At 42.0% G+C, this 17,732-nt stretch overlaps 1 protein-coding gene across 1 annotated transcript in view; it reads right to left on the bottom strand.

Annotated features, from left to right (window-relative positions):
- Nucleotides 1-235: 235 nt before the first annotated feature.
- PPARGC1A (PPARG coactivator 1 alpha) overlaps nucleotides 236-17,732 on the bottom strand; it is a 133,302-nt gene continuing 115,805 nt past the window's right edge. Inside the window, exons 9-13 of the mRNA XM_063135193.1 lie at nucleotides 17,439-17,543; nucleotides 17,150-17,270; nucleotides 6,102-6,223; nucleotides 5,573-5,724; nucleotides 236-2,383 (exon numbers count right to left, since the gene is read on the bottom strand). Coding sequence (XP_062991263.1) covers nucleotides 2,280-2,383; nucleotides 5,573-5,724; nucleotides 6,102-6,223; nucleotides 17,150-17,270; nucleotides 17,439-17,543 — 604 coding nt within the window. The 3' untranslated portion in view covers nucleotides 236-2,279. The remainder of the gene's footprint in view (nucleotides 2,384-5,572; nucleotides 5,725-6,101; nucleotides 6,224-17,149; nucleotides 17,271-17,438; nucleotides 17,544-17,732) is intronic.

Below are 17,732 nucleotides of genomic sequence, written 5' to 3'. Positions count from 1 at the left end.
GAACAGGCAACCTCCAGTCCGCCTCTTGCATCCTCCCTTTGGCTGCTGGTTGCCCCCCCCCCCGGTTTATTTTAATTTTATAAGCTCTATCTGTGGAGCTCCACAGATTTATATATGGGGGGGGAGAAAAGAACGAGGCAGCCAGAGCAGGACGCGAGACGGGGGACTAGGGGTTTCCTGTTCCTCCCAACCCACCCGCATTTATGTTTCATAGAATAGCAGAGCTCATCAAATAATTAAAAAACCCAGCTCCGTTCCTTTCCTCTCCTACCTGGGGAAGAACGGGCCCGTTCCTTTCCTCCTCCCCCGCCCCGTTTCTTTTTTTAAAAAAACTTTTCAGAGGCAATGGGCAGGAAAATTCACACTTGCCTTCCTTCCCATGCAGATGCCAGGAAGGCAGGCAAATGTGGGTGCAAGGCGCCTCCCGGCGCCAATGCACCTACCTGTAGATGGGGGCCTTGTAACATCTGTACCCTCTGGCCACATGGTTAGAAGAAGCACCTTTCCTAACAAAACTAATGAACCTTATAAATAAATAGAAGTAGTTTTCCAGAAATTACCCCAATGATCTCATCTAATAATTTCACCATCTCTCTAGTCAGGTCACTAGGGATCCTGGGAGCCATAGGACAATCTGTCTTTAGCAAACTGGGTCTCCAACTTAAAGCAAACATTGATCATACACTCTTCACAGAAACTTCCAGCATCCTATGAGGTTTTCAGCAAGCAACACTAGAAACAACAGACGTTAAGTCCAACGTAGGACATCTGTCAGGAGGTCACAGGACCTTAATATCATATATAATATGAATATATGGGAAAGATATATATATATCCCAATCCAGATTCCTACGTTCCTCCCAATGGGACAAGCATGAATATCCTGCTACATAACCACCCTACCTGCCTTAACAATGTTGGTAGAAGATTTAGACCAGTTCTTTTCAAGTTGGTGGCATTCCTACCACCGGGCATACTGTGAAATCCCACTGGTTGAAAAAACAGTGATGTCGACATTTCAACGAGTGGTAAAAGATGGGAGCAGCTAAGCGAGTCTAGCTTACGGATGAGACCCGAACATTTCTTAACTTTGGCTGAATTCTGGTCGATGTGATTAGATTAGTTAATTAAAGAAGGGATGAATGATGTGCGTAAAGCATTAATATTTTTGCCCTCAACACACACACACACACACACACACACACTCACACTCACTCACACACTTTTCTTCTTTTTTTTACAATCAAATATATATAAGCGTAAGTTCAGCTTTCTAAATATGTTAGTGTACAATATTGTTTTGCCTCATATAATTACATTTGAATATTCTTGATTAAGAAAAATTTCAGCAGTTTTTTTTTAAAAGAACGCTGCATTTACAGTGCATAGCTGTAACAAAAAAGAGCATTGTCTTGTAGACAGTATGTACACAAAATAAAAATACTCCATTTAACATCTGTAAATACTTGACTACATTTGAGAATGTAGTAAATAATCTAACTGTACATCCAACCCCCACCCCAACCCCGAACAGTTACCCTCAACGTTTTTGTAGTGTAACACCATGTCGGCTCAAAGGGAAAAAGAAAAACACACACACCGAACACGCTGACTGTTAATGAGGGTCTTAAAATTTCTCTACGTTACATAAACATTTTGGACACTGACATGGATGTCACAATTAAAAAGACAAAACTATAAAATGCTATGGAAGTTTTTAACGCTTCCACGTTTTTTTCTTGCCGTCATGAGAAAAGCACAATAAGAGACGGTGGGTTTTGCAGGATCTGTAGTTCTCTTCAGGATTGTCGCCATATTAAAACAACACGGTGTGAGAAGAAGCTTGTTTTAAAAATAAACGAACCAAAAAAAGAATGAAAACGCAGTGTGTCTCAGATGTCAGCAGCTCAAGTTTGAATTTGTTTCGTTTTGAAAATGTCGTATGTACACATTTTTGAGTTTTCATTTTTTTAAATGTATCTCTATGGAACTGCTGCCATTTCAAGTGGATCCCACTTGGCACTCTCTATGAAGATCATAACCCACAACCTCATTACCCTGGGAAAACACAGCTGATACCCAGGGGTACACAAATCCTCACACCAGTTCCATTTTGCCTCTTCATTCCTCAAGCAGCTGTGTCCATGTAAACCATGTTTTTTGTACGGAGAGTGTAGAGTAGGAGAAACCTGTAAGCATGACTTCATTGTCCATTATTGAAGGACGTGACGTCCATGAGGTATTCACCATCCCTCCATTATCCTTGGCCATGATTCACATTACCTCCGCAAGCTTCTCTGTGCCTCTTTAAGTAAACTGTCAAAATCCATGGAGTCATACTTGCTCTTAGTAGAAGCAGGATCAAAATCGTCTGAATTTGAATCTAGAAGAAGAAATGTTCTTGGTTACTTTTATGGAACCCCCTCAACTTCATCATCATCACCCTCCTCCTCCTCCTCCTTTAATTTGTATGCCACTTTCCCACACAAAGCGGCTCATAACAAGAACAGCAATACAACAGAATTAAGAACAGAAATAAATTTATTATTATTACAAGACTGAGCTCTTCCGGCTTGCCTATCCAGTGGAATTTTAGGATGTTTTTAAGAATGTTTTTATGAGGTTTTAACAATGTATATTATGTTTTAATTCAGTTTTAGGTATTTTATATTTAGTGTTGTTCCCTGCCTCGATCAAAATGGAGAGGGGCGGGTAAGAAATAAATGTATTATTATTATTATTATTATTATTATTATTATTATTATTATTATTACAACAAAAAAGAATACATCAACTGCAATGATACATCATTACAATAACAATAACCCAAATTCATTCCACCAACACTCACATTTAAACGTTTTAAATTCATTACAAAATAAGCAATACCAACCCTTAAAATACACTGGGTTGAAGATTTAGTCATACCTAGAGCAGACCCACTGAAATCAATGGGACTTGAGTTAGTCATGACTAGTTATGGTCCCACTAATTTCAATGGGTCTAAATTGGTATTATTTATCAGTAATGCATAAGACAGAGTCAAGACATGACAGTATGGACCTGTTCACACATAATTTTGGATTTGGAATTGCACTGAGATTCATGACACCTAGATTTTAATATGCATTGGATAACTATAACTCACTGGCTACTTAGGACTTCTTTCTATTTGAGGAGCTAGTCATGACTAACTCAAGTCCCATTGATTTCAGTGGGTCTGCTCTAGGTATGACTAAATCTTCAACCCAGTGTATTTTAAGGGTTGGTATTGCTTATTTTGTAATGAATTTAAAATGTTTAAATGTGAGTGTTGGTGGAATGAATTTGGGTTATTGTTATTGTAATGATGTATCATTGCAGTTGATGTATTCTTTTTTGTTGTAATAATAATAAAATAATAATAATAATAATAATAATAATAATAATAATAATAATAATACTACATTTATTTCTTACCCGCCCCTCTCCATTTTGATCGAGGTCCTCCTCTGTGTGACAACCTTTTAAGTATTTGAAGAGTGCTATCATGTCTCCCTTCAATCTTCTCCAGGCTCAACATGCCCAGTTCATTCAGTCTCTCTTCATAGGGCTTTGTTTCCAGACCCCTGTTAAAGTTGGACACATTGTGCCCACTCCATCGGAGCGAAGTCATGCCCACTGGCACCCCTATTCATACCCTCACCCATGGTGCATTCCTATAACTCCTTGGGGAGGAGTCTGCCCATTTCTCCAAGCAGGAGTTGCCCCACAGCAGGGGGAGGTAGCAGTTTACTAATCTCTTCTAGCTTCAGACTGTAAAACTATGTGCTTGGAGAAATGGGCAGACTCCTCCCCAAGGAGTTATAGGAATGCACCATGGGTGAGGGTATGAATAGGGGTGCCAGTGGGCATGACTTCGCTCCGATGGAGTGGGCACAATGTGTCCAACTTTAACAGGGGTCTGGAAACAAAGCCCTATGAAGAGAGACTGAATGAACTGGGCATGTTGAGCCTGGAGAAGATTGAGGGGAGACATGATAGCACTCTTCAAATACTTAAAAGGTTGTCACACAGAGGAGGACCAGGATCTCTTCTTGATCCTCCCAGAGGGCAGGACATGGAATAATGGGCTCAAGTTACAGGAAGCCAGATTCCAGCTGGACATCAGGAAAAACTTCCTGACTGTTAGAGCAGTACAATGGAACCAGTTACCTAGGGAGGTTGTGGGCTCTCCCACCCTAGAGGTCTTCAAGAGGCAGCTGGACAACCATCTGTCAGAGATGCTTTAGGGTGGATTCATGCATTGAGCCTTATAGGCCCCTTCCAACTCTACTATTCTATGATTCTATGAGTTGTGCAAGTTTGCTTGAAATCACTGCTGTGTCAAACTAAGGGCTGTTCCAGCCCATATAAGCTGGTTACATTCACTAGTTATTTAATAAATTATTTGTGTTTAGGTTTTTTCCTGCTTTACATTGATTTACGATGCCTTCTCTCCACAAATTTCTGATTAGGGCCTCATTTTTCTTCTGCACTTCGTTTACCTCCCCCACACCCAAAACCAGTCTCTCGAGTAATGAATCCGACAACTGACCCCTATATCAGTAAACATTTTCTCTTAAAGTAAAGGCACAGCAATCTCTAATAGAAAAAAAAAAAGCAGAAGGCCTTTGGTGAAGTTCTGCCGAGGAAAAAGCTTGAGGAGACATGATCAACATGGAAGGCTTTTCAAGAGCCCACTCTCAGAGATGAATAATGTTCAAGAAGGTCTCTTTCAGACAGTTTATTTTATACCCTAGATGTTCTGAGATACTAGAAACACTCCTGACTTCATCAATGTGGAAGATAAGTCAAATCAAGTCAAGGCTTCAATCCGTCTTTACTGGTTTTATCAGCCAGTGTTTGAACAAATGATTTGCCACTTTTTATATTTTCATCACTGGGCCTCTATCTCTCCAACAGTCAGCTGCCTTTCCTCAGCTTTACACTATCTATTTAGCCAGTGAAGTGAATTATAGCATATTCACTTTGAACAATGCATATCGTCTTTATCATTTAGACTCTGAGAAGACATCAATTGGTTAGAGAAAATATAGTCTCCCGCATCACACAAAGCAGAGGGCAGGGCATAAAAAATGTCAGACACATGGAGGTATGGCATTACACAGAAACCGTAATGACTGTTTCCCTTAAAAATACACACAATTAGATTATTAGCAAGGGATACAAGGGGTATCCCTTTATATCATCCTTTTGATAAGAGAAAAATATTTCCTGTCCTCCCAAATTTCACCACAAGTGATTTTACTTTAATATTTAAATTTACATTTAATAGGGCCCATCAACGTTCCAAGGGCTTTAGGATAAACACATTGGGAAGCCATTATTAGGGAAGTCTTATCTGCCTTATATAAAGGCCATGTCTTCAGAAATACCCGAATCCAATTTAAAAAGTGTGTTTGAAGCGATGACTGCTATTTTTCAAATAAGGTTTTCTAAAGTTGTTTTTTTGGGGGGTGGGGGGTGGTCTAGATAAAAAAAATAGAAAAATTGTAGGTATACTGCATTTAGCAAGCTGTAAATATCATACCTAGGTCTGCATAGTTAGACTTGCAAAATTGCTTTTGTCCACAAAAATACAGCTCAAAGTCAGGCTCATTGGATCTGCGCAGAGTGTATCCGTTTTCTAGAGCAGCAAAAGCATCACAAGTGTAGCGGTAAGTGATGAAACCATAGCTATCTCTGTAATTGAAAAGAAAACACACAGTTGTGCACAACAATTAAGAAGTGTTAATGCTCATCGATGTTACCATTTCTTAAAAAGCAAGAACTCCTCTGGGGCTCACATACCGTTAATGGCCAAACCCACCACATCCATTCATCAGCACAATTGTCCTGTCAGCCAGCTAACTACTTATTTCTATGACAGGAAATCTCAACTATAGCTAGATTAATAAAGAAGTGTAAAAGAGGGGAGAAAGCCATTCAAAACATCAGGTTGACAACTCTCACAACACTCTCAGGGGAATTCTCAATGCTACAATCCTACTGACATCGTTTTTCCTTTCAACGTGTGGAAATCTCTTAAGAAGGAAAAATATCTGAAAGGTTACTTTTACCCATCATCCTGTAGATTTACTGTGCACTCCTCAATTTCACCAAAAACTTCAAAGCGGTCCCTCAGTTCTGTACGGGTTGTGTCAGGCACAATTTTACCAACATAAATTACGCGCCGTTCTTCCTATTGGTGAGGAAAAGCACAGAATTTCCACATGAATACTCAGGAAAGGGCGATTGTTTGCATTAGAAGTACAAAACTGAGGTGATTTATAATTCCAGAATTGTATCAAACACAGACCTACCGGGTCTAGCGTGACGGAGGGTGGAGGATCTCATGATATGGTTGTCATGAGATCTCCCCCTCTGTCTACACATGGTGCGCAACATCCCAGGAGGAAGGGAACATCACACCCACCTCTTTTTTTTTTAAAGGAGGAGTGCACGAGCGCTTGAATGCAAAACCTAAGCTTTTTTTTTAAAAAAAAAAAATTCCCCACCCCTCCCACCCCACCGCTCTGTGCCCTGTGCCCAGGTACCCTCTCCTCACGGTTACTCGTGAGGAGCCATGATAACCCGCGGTGCCCGGCCACACGTCCCGTGGTCTCGGGATCATCCCGAGACCGTGGGAACAAACGCAATTAAAGGGTAGGGCGATATCCCAGGCCAAGAGAGGGATCATCCCTCCTCCCGGGATCCCCTGTGTGTCATGTGAACACACAGGGATGATTCCAGGGCAATCCCCGGGATATCACCCCATCTAGCCATGCCCAGAGTCTAATTTCAGAGAGTAGCTCCAGCGTCATCTCAAACACAACAATACAATTCTATGAGAACATCTATTTTGGTACATTCCACTGCTTTATCGGTGCACAATAATAAAATTCTAGTTTCAAATTATTACATTTGTGAAAAACATCGTTACATCTCTGTGCTTGAGGAAAAAAAGAAGTGGGTAAAAATCCAGATAATACCAAACAAAAGGCCTTGACTAGACAGTTGACTTTATTTGTCTTTATGGAACGCAGAATAAGATTCAGGTAGTTGGTATTCCATCTTGGCTGTGGAAGGCTGTCCCTTAGACAACCTGTCTGGCTCCATCCTTTACTACTTTTTGGTACATGACTGGACATGGTTCTTTAGAAAAACTTTCTGCTTGACATGTTGGTTGACTTGTTACCAAGCGGCTCAGGCCACGGCTAGACGAGGGGTGGTAGGGCGACAATCTTATGATTTTATGATTACAAGATCGTCACCCTAGTCTACACGCAGCGTGCGACATCGCGGCTGCCATTTTTTAAACAGGGAAATGAGCGCAGGAGCGCTTGAACGCAAGTTAAGTTTTTTTAGAAAAACACACGAAACCCCCTTGCCCTCCCCGCACCCCACCCCCAATGGGCATGAGCTCTGTGCCCCATGCCTGGCTCCTCACGGTTACTTGCAAGGAGCTGGGACAACCCGCGACACCCACCCACACATTCCGCGGTCTCAGGATCATCCCGAGACCGCAGAAAAAAGTGGGATTAAAGGCTATGCTGATATCCTGGGCCAAGGGAGGGATCACCCCTCCCTGCTCCTGGGATCCCCTGTGCATCATGTGGATGCACAGGGATGATCCCGGGATATAGGCCTGGTCTAGCTATGGCCTCAGCCTCACTGCCAATTTGAGAATTCACTAAGATGCTTCGAAATCCTCCATTTTGTCAGGGAAAGCAGATAAATGCTGGCCCTTGGGTAAGCAGGACAACAAAGCAGCAGGTATCGCACGGCTATTCTCCATTAACACAGACCACAGGAGTAATTCACTCTACGCAAGGGGTGTGAGACCACCTTTGGATTGGCTTCACCTGCCTTTTTCTAATGCGGGGGTGGGGACGGGAACTCCTCAAAACCAAGGCTAACAACCAACAAAGACCCTATGCAGTTAGTTTATGTTTCTCCTTCAAGTTCAATGCAGTCAGAAGTAGGGATCAGTGTGAAATCTGTTCAGTTTTGACCAGAAGGGTAAGCACATCCTTTTGGGGAAACCCCCAAACTGTAAAGGCTGCTTTTGCACAAAGCTCCTTGCACTGATTTTTCTGAAACCTGGCAAGCTTGATCCCTTCAAAGGGGGCAATTATCCTGGCCGATTTCATCCAGATTTTTTTTAAAAAAATATTGGCAGTTCCCTTACATACATACCTAAATCTAAAGGCATACAGCACAAGCTGCTCTTCACCTATTTGCCTGAAATTTGGCATGCATAGATCTAATTCCACTGAACAGAACAAAAGTTATAAATGTTTGTTAATTTCCAATGATACTCAGTGGGAGGCGTGAAGTTTTGGACTTCTGATTCAGCCCCGACGTGGGCAGCTTCCAAATTGGTCCAAGCTGAATTGGGCTGTTTTCCAAATCATCAAATCAGGGTCCCAAACAAATTTTGTATTGGTGCACACTTCTAGTATTTACCTTTTACATTTCTGTAATAAACTGCTTATTTGATCATTCTAATCTCTGGCTTGTTGCTTACCACTTTTTTTTCCCACACCGTGTGCCCCTGTACTTGATGCAGTACACCACGATCTCTGGTTAAAGATCGTAAATGTATGTTTGTTCAAATGTATGCACATGATTAGACACCTGTAGACTAGGGGCTCATCTACACTGAGCAGGATATTCCACTATGAAAGTGGTATGAAAGCAGTATATAAAAGGCAGGAGCCACACGACTGCTTTATAATGGTACTGAAGTGCACTGCAGGATCTACACTACTGCTTTAGAGTGGTACTGAAGTGCACTGACAACTGTTGGGGCCCATTGACACATCGACACCAAGCATGATATAGCACTCTGAAAGTGGTATGAAAGTGGTATATGGTATGTGTCAATGGGCCCCAACAGTTGTGAGTGCACTTCAATATCATTATAAAGCAGTAGTGTGGCTTCTGCCTTTTATATACCACTTTCATAATGCTTTCACAATGCAATATCCTGCTTGGTGTAGATGAGCCAATGGTAACACTGTTATTAAACTATATCAGCTGTTGTTTTTATTCTTTTTGTTAGGATTGGGTCTTTGATCTTGGGTAATTTTGTATTTTCAACTGACCTTTATCATCCATGCTGTGAGCTGCCTTGAATATCATAATTGATAACAACACAGCATTTGATTTTTAAATAAATAAAGGATATGTTTATTCTGCAGCCCAATTCTTTTGTCTAGTAAAGAACTGGACTGCAGAAATTATAACAGATTCATATATCTTGAAACACTGCAGGATGAGCAAGTTTGGGCTGAGTATAAATTAGTTCACCATTACTGTTTAATCTATCTGCTCTCCAGCATCTGAAGCAGATGTCTTCTCTAATCTTTGCTCCTAGGGATGATGGGAGCATTCACAGAGAGATGCTTGCATACAGGAGCACCGCTCTGGAATGCTTGCAAGTAGGATTTGAGTGAGCACACCCCGACGCGCAGCTTGAGACAAGCAGTGCTGAGTTCACTCTGAACATGCAAATTGCCGCAGCTTAGCCTTTCACCAAGGAACTTATCTCAGGATAGGCACTCCCAGAATTTGGTGGGGCATTTTTGCCCTGCTAGGGACAGGGTTTGCTTCTGCGGTGAGAAAAAGAGATTCCACTAGCTTTTGGGAGTGCCTGCCCAACCCATGCATGTCCACATTCTAAATTAAATTACTTGGTTTAAGTCCATGACAACTGTGGGCATGTCTATACCATAGGGTGTAGAGGGAGGGAGGGGGGACAATCCCAGACTTACCTGCTTCTGGGATCGTCCCTGGCTGTCAAAACAGAAGCGCGACGTCCCAGAAGGGAAAAGGGACGTCGTGCCATTGAGCCCACCATTTTTTTAAAAAATAAGACAGGAGCTTTTTTTTGCTCCAGCGAAAAAGTAAAATAAATAAATAAATAAAAAAGCCCTGACCCCACCCCCCAATGTCCTTGGATGCCCCCCAGCCTGGCTCCTTCCCACTGCTGACCTTTGCTACTTGTAGGGAGGAGGGAAGAAGCAGGGACTGACGCCCACAACACCCATGGTCCTCGGGATTGTCCCGGGATTGTGGGAAAATCCGGGAAAAAAGTGATCCCAGAAATCCCAGGGAAATGGAGGGATCGTCCCTACCTGCTCCCAGGATCCCCTGTCCGTCATGTGGATGCACAGGGACAATCCAGGGATGATCCCGGGGGAAAAGGCAGGTGTCGACATACCCTGTGTGGGTTATCCCAGCGTTTCCCAACATGGTGTCTTCCAGCGTTTTCAACTCCTATCAGCCCCAGCCAGCATGGATGATGGGAGCTGAAGGCCAAAACAGGGCAGCATGCTGTGGAAGGACAGGTTAAATTCCAGCGTGTATTGGAAACATCTAACATGCTTGAGAGGCTTGCTGGTTAAAGCAGGACGATTTTAAATAAATAACATTAAAACACATTTCCTATGCACGATGGACTTCAACCACATTACTGAAAAGGCTTCCAAATGTTTCCCAACTACTGTTCTTGGGTTATTTCATCAAATCCAGGATGTGTGTATGTTCTGTGTTTTAGAATTTTAAATTTTGTATATTCGTTTTTATCTTAATTTTAGAATTTCTGTGAACCACCCAGAGAGCCGGTATACAAGTGTAATCAATCAATCAATCAAGGGAATACATTCAAGGAAACATGATCTGAAATGAAGGATGCTCCAATGAAGTATTTGTTCCCAAAATGGTTAGATGAGAGCACTGTGGTTGAGGGCAACATGGCAGTGTTAAAGGCAACAGAACTCAAAAGACAAAGGCGTTTCACTTCCAAGGTCAGTGGTTGAAACTGACAGATCGCTCAAACAAAAACGTTATTTCCCTACCAACACCAGATATCTGTTGGAGGGCCACTACACTGGTCGCAGGACAGCCCCTAAGATGAGGACAATGGTGAAATAATTGGAATGCCTACTATCAGCTCTGGCTGATACGCCAGCTGCGCCCCTTCCTAGAGTCGGAAGACCTGGCTGGTCACCGGTACACCTAGAGGTGACCACATTACACCAGTTTTAAAATCTCTTCACTGGCTGCCAATTAGTTTCTGGGTGAAGTATAAAGTGTTGGTTATCACCTTTAAAGCCCTACATGGTTTGGGTCCAGCTACTTGCAGGATCGCCTCCTACCATACAATCTGCCCCACACACTCAGGTCCTCTGGGAAGAACTTCCTTCAGCCAGCCAAACTAGGCTGACAGGTATTACCCAGAGGACCTTCTCTTCTGCTGTTCCCAGACTGTGGAATGGCCTGCTGGAGGAGATTCGTCAACTTGACAGGCTTTTAGCATTTAAAAAAGCAATAAAGACTGATCTATTCTGGCAGGCCTATCCAGAGGAATTTTAGGATGTTTTTAGGATGTTTTAATCACGTATACTACGTTTTTAATAAGTTTTTATCTGTTTTATATTCACTGTTGTTCCCCGCCTCGATCCAAGTGGAGAGGCGGGCAAGAAATACATTATTATTATTATTATTATTGTTGTTGTTGTTGTTGTTGTTGTTGTTGTTGTATTTCTTCGATTCTAAGACACACTTTTTTCTCCATATAAACATCTCTAAAAATGGGGTGTGTCTTAGAATCGTGGGAGCGTTTATTATTTCTTAGAAGCAAAGCTTTTTTTTCTGTTGGTGGTACTGAAATTAGTGTGCGTCTTACAATCAATGGCGTTTTAGAATTGAAGAAATATGGTATTATATCCTCTTGTTGGATATATCTTCAGCCTCAGAAAAGCTACCCAAATAGAGTATATTGTGCCAGGACCCTGTAAGCACAGTCTCCCTGTTCTTTTCATACTTCTTGGCTTTATTTTAGTTGTCTTTGTTCCTAATGGCCCTGAATTGGAATCAGGGAGGATTCAGCTCATAAATCTGGAAACAGTAAAGATTTGCATACACACAGTAATATTCTCCCCCACCCACCCCGAATGTCTTACCCAAACAAAAAACTTAACTGTGCTGAACCACTTGATAAGAAACAATTCGGTTGACACTAGCTATTGAACCTAAATGACTGACCAGATGGAGCATAACATAACAGCAGACTTCCTAATACACTTCATTTCAGATAATATATCTAGATTGGAGGGGGGAACCCATAATATTTCATGCACCAATGTTGAAAACGTAATATAGCTATGTGATGGGAATAAATAGTGCATATGCTTCCATGAGGTTTGTCATGAATGTGATTATTTTTAGCTTTTATTTCTCCTTCTTCTCTCTCTTTCTCTCTCTCTCTTTTTTAAGAAAGGATACACCAGCCTCCTAAAACTGAATCATTAAACAAACAAAAAAAGCTTGGTAAAGTACAATTAAGGGAGTAAGTAAAAACAACCACATCACAGAAATCCAAATTTAAAACTGAAATGTACCATATGTCCACCAATATGCAAGTATGACAACAGCTTCTACTAACTATTCGCTTAAATGGCATACCATTGGGCTTAAGTATTGGAAGGCATACTGTGCGCTTTGACTCTGGCGTAGGCTTTTTGATGATTCCAGTAGGATTACACGGGATTCCTTTGTAGTCTCTCTTATATGGGGACATACATTTATCAGGGTGAACAGAAGAAATACAAGGCCAAAATAAAACTATCTCTAAACGGTGAGGTAGCTTTAGAATTAGGTGTTCTAAAAATCACATAAGCAATTCAATATGTTTTATCTGTTTTCATGTCTTTATTATTTTATATCCTATCTTTCCTCATACGAACAAAAAAGAGCCGTTCACGTTAATAGAGAAGTTCATCTGTTCCAGCATCCTTTGACCAACAGTAGCCCGCTACATACTTCTAGGAATCCCTCACACAGGGCACAAAGAGACAATACTGCCCTGCTGTTTGCTGCCAGGAACGGGTATCCAGAGCCACGCTGCCTCTGAAGATGGAGGTTCCATTTAGTGGTCGTGGCTAATGGACCTGTCCTCCAGGAATGTCTCACCCACCTTTTATGGGCATCTAAGCCAATGGCCATCAGCACATCTGATGGCCATGAACTCTCTTCAGGTTCAGAGGTACGGTTCCAAAGTAGTCTCCTATCCAGACACTGATCAGACCCAGACTAGTTCACATTCAGCAAGGTTGCTGCATCATGTGCACCAAATGTGCGTTTCCTTTGGTACTTGTTCAGGAAAAGGTATACACCAAGGCAGATACACAAGGTGGTCATATTTTTGCTTTAATATCCAGCAGACCACACTGTGGCAAAGAGGAATTTATATATATATATATAAAAAATCCTGACACTCTCTTTGAACCTCAGCATTTGAAGGTCTTCTTGTTCCAGTATATTTGTTAATGTTGGTGGACAGCGCACGCTTCGAAGGGATTATCCTGGCTTGCAAACTAACATTTCTAAGGGCCAAACGGAACTCTCAAACTAAACAAAATAAAGTAGCTACTAGTGGGGGCATTTTGAGGTGCAATCCTATGGAGCAATTCTATGGAGATAGTAGTCAGCTTCCAAACTCGGGAGCTGACGACTATCCAACATAGGGTGGCTGGAGCACAGAGCCGATTTTTGCCTCCGTGTTCCGGCTGCCCTGCATTTCTGGCTAGTTGTGCAATTTCACCTGTCTAGCCGAGGAGCTTTGGATGTGGCGCATTGGGAACTATGTAGAGAGCTTCCATGGTCTCCCCCCTCCCTGCTCCCAGGACCTTTTTGCCATTTCCATACTCCGTTTCCAAGCGCAGAGACATAGCTGGCATGGAGAGAACCACAATGGCTATGAGGGGGAGGGGAGCATGGTTTCTGGGCTCGGAGGCCAGAGCCCTGGTACTGACCTCCGATCCCAGAAACTGAGAAGTCCTCTGTCCCCCAGACATTGTCTAGGGGACACAGGATTGCGCCCTAAACAAAAGAAGTGTGAATCAATATGTCAACATGCCCATTTCTACATCTGAGGAGAAGGGTGGACAGAATAGGTACACACAGAGGATGTGTTACATCCAAATCTGTGATAAGAAGAGGAGGGAAACATACCCTTGGATAGTTTATAAAAATAAGACCTGCTTTGGTTTTGATTATTTTGTGAACTGTCCAGAGAGCTTCAGCTATTGGGCGGTATAGAAATGTAATAAATAAATAAATAAATAAATATTATTATTATTAATAATAATAATAATATAGCACCATCAATGTACATGGTTCTGTACATAGTAAAAAAATAAAACAGCAACACCCTGGCACATAGGCTTACATTTTAATGCCAATGTTATATGGATTACCCCAGAACATTTCAGGGTTGCATTTATTGCTTTCTTTTAAACAACATCTAATAGGTTACAGCTATTAGAACTGATAGATAGCTACATATCAACTGTGCTTTCTTAAACACACACACACACACACAGAGGCAAACGTTTTAAGCTGGTGAATCCAAGAATATAGAGATCGATCTAAAGTGGCTACTAGAAGGAGGGCCTTCTCCGCTGTGGCACCCCGGTTGTGGAATGAGCTCCCCAGAGAGGTCCGCCTGGCGCCTACACTGTACTCCTTTCGTCGCCAGCTGAAGACCTTTTTATTCTCTCAGTATCTGAACACTTAATTTTAACTTAAATTTAAATTTTACTGTTCTAATTCTGTATTTTAATCTTATATCAATTTCTGCTGTGTGGTTTTATCCTGGTTGTGCTTTTTATACTGTATTTTGTATCTGTGTTTTTAGACTGTTGGTTGTTTTATTATGGTTTTAATTTTTGTGAACCGCCCAGAGAGCTTCGGCCATTGGGCAGTATAAAAATGTAATAATAAATAAATAAATAAATAAAATTCTGTTTTTTGCCGTTACACTTAGTAGTTTACCCATTTCTAGAGCAGTACGACAATGGAACCAGTTTCCTAGGGAGGTTGTGGGCTCTCCCACACTACAGGCCTTCAAGAGGCAGCTGGACAACCATCTGTCAGGGATGTTTTAGGGTGGATTCCTGCATTGAGCAGGGGGTTGGACTCGATGGCCTTGTAGGCCCCTTCCAACTCTGCTATTCTATGATTCTATGAATAATTATGGGCAGGCACAGCATTTCTGTTGATTCTTCAGAAAGTATGCACACCCAATGCTGTTTAGATCAACCAAATAGCTTAAATGGGAGATCGTTGGTTGTGCTCTCAAGGAACTTGATAGTCGCTTGTGCTATAAAGCAATTAATTCTTCCATAATGTAATTTTATATTCGCAAAATTTGCACAGGAAAAATAAGACATCCACTCTTTATTGAAAGACCTTAGGTTATGCATGGAATTACAATTGGAAGTCTTTTTACACACGTTTTGGTGATGGAAGCGTGAAAGGTTTGAAGGACTCTGTGTGCTGCTACTACAGTCTATGTCATGCTGCTTAACTGAAATTCTGCTGTTTGTTCAAATGAAATCCTCATTGTTTGAGCTCCCAAGTAATTTCTGAAAATGTGACTGGCGCCCGAAACCTAAGACATGCTATGGCCTTAAGACTCTCTCATTGCTTTGCTGGTGCTGTCTAAACTGTCACATTACACGGCCCTAAATTGGGCGCCGGGTGGGGGGGGATTTGTAGCACATGCTGTTTGTCTTGCTCTTGCAGCCTCTACTCCTGATCCATTAACAAATCCATTTGCCAAACAAAGTAACTCCAGTTTAATACATTATAACTCCAAAACAGAAAGCAACGGTCCCAGGCTTTGCTCACACTTGGAAAATCAAGCTTACTGCATTATTGCTTGAAGAAGCAGGAGAGGTCAGTGCAGGAATGACAGAAACTCAGGGGGAGTCAAGAGCTGGTGCAAGGACGCGGAAAAAGATTTGAAAATGGTGATTGCTGCAGCCCCACTCAGCCAGTAAGGAACTTGAAGCAACGATAAGAAAGGCCCAAACAAACAGCCCCAGCTAAGACTAGAGCTTAAGGTGGTACACTTGTGCTAACCGTAAAGCTGAAGGTGGTACAACTGTGCTAAACAGTTAACCTGTGTCCATTGATTTGGACTGATGAGGTTATATTATGAATGTTAGAATGACCCCCCTCCCCCAAATTATTGCTTTATAATGGCGGAATCCAGAAGGGGCCTCAGGATTTCTCTCTAAGGGCCTTAGCTAGACCTAGCGGTCTAGCGGGATGGAGGGGTGAAGATCTCGCAACTTTTTCATCGCGTGATCTCCCCCTCAGTTCACACGTGGCGCGGGACGATCTCAGATGGAGAGGCGTTGTGTCCACCATTTTTTCCAGTTAAAAGTCCAGCAGCACACATACGCTCTTGCGTATAAGTGGTTTTTTTAAAAAAATAATTACTTTCCCTGCTCACCCCCCCCCCACTCCCAAAGGGCGCAGTGCTCCTGAGGAGCTCTGCGCCCCATGTGCAGGTCCCAGCTCCTCACAAGGAGCCGGGACAAACCGCAGTGCCTGACCACACGTTCTGCGGTCTCGGGCTCAGCCCAAGACGACAGAAAAACCAGGCCTAAAGGGTAGGGCGAGATCCTGGGACAAGGGAGGGATCATCCCTCCCTGTTCCCGGGATCCCCTGTGCATCATGTGGATCACCCCAGGATTTCGCCCCATCTAGCTATGGCCTAAGAGTCTCCAACAGAGTATTCTCAGCACCATTATAAAACTACCATTCCCAGGATTCTTCAGGTGATGCCATGACATGAAAACAGGCATAACTTTGTCATATAAATATTCCTTGAGATGAACGCAGATATATCAGTTGCTTAGGATCAACAACATTTTTGTCGATGCCACAGAATATGCTTCTTCTATGGTAGATTTTTATATTTCTATACATCCATATGCTATCTAAATTGACGCTACTTTGCTGCTTGCTATCCATGACAAAGCCCTTTTATAATACATCTTCCCGTGGCTATTGAATGTAAAAAGTGATGATTTACAGTGGCTTTAAAATATTACATTTTAAAGGCAAAGTGAGCATTGAAATGAAAGCACACTGGAGTATAAAAGATCCGAATTATTGAGAAATGCCTGTGAAGAGATTAGCCCGTGCATTTTGTTTGTTCCGATCAAAGGGGGGGGGGAAGTCATAGAAAAGGTGTGCGTGTGTGTATTCTACAAAAGAAAAACAAATCTGTCCCAAAATGAAAGTTATCTGCATAGTGCTTACAATTGCTTTCTGCCTCTGCCTCTCTCTTTGTTTGGCCCTTTCAGTTTCCCTTTTTTCATATTCTTTGCGGTATTCTTCCCTCTTCAGCCTTTCATGCTGATATTCCTCATAGCTGTCATATCTAGGAGACATAACTTAATCATTAACGGCAAGCACCTGAATTTCCCAGAGGTACAAATGAATTATAAGAGTTGGGTGTTTGTTTTTCGGCATATGCAACCCCAACCGCCTCCACCCAAGCAATACGTAAACAGTGTGATATACATATAAATACGGAACGCTCTGCTACCTGGGTCTATGGCTGTAGGGCGATCTGGATCGTGATCTTGAATACAAGGGAGAACTTCTATATGCTCGGGGTCTACAATGACTGGACTCATAATAGTAAGAAGACCTGTTAAGAAAAAAGGACATTCAATTTGGTCATAAAGGACGAGTCATTCACATAATGTTCCTATATTATAGGACCTATATGGCTTCCCTTGGCCCTGATCCATCATTTCTTCCTTGCTGCTTATAATGATAATTTGTGTATCCACTTTGACATCTAATAACAATATATGCAATGCCTTGCTGAATCAGA

Source organism: Elgaria multicarinata, chromosome 10, assembly GCF_023053635.1.
Source record: "Elgaria multicarinata webbii isolate HBS135686 ecotype San Diego chromosome 10, rElgMul1.1.pri, whole genome shotgun sequence".
Taxonomy (NCBI): Eukaryota; Metazoa; Chordata; class Lepidosauria; order Squamata; family Anguidae; genus Elgaria; species Elgaria multicarinata.
The sequence above is the reverse complement of the archived record's forward strand: the minus strand, read 5'-3'. Positions and strand labels throughout refer to the sequence as shown.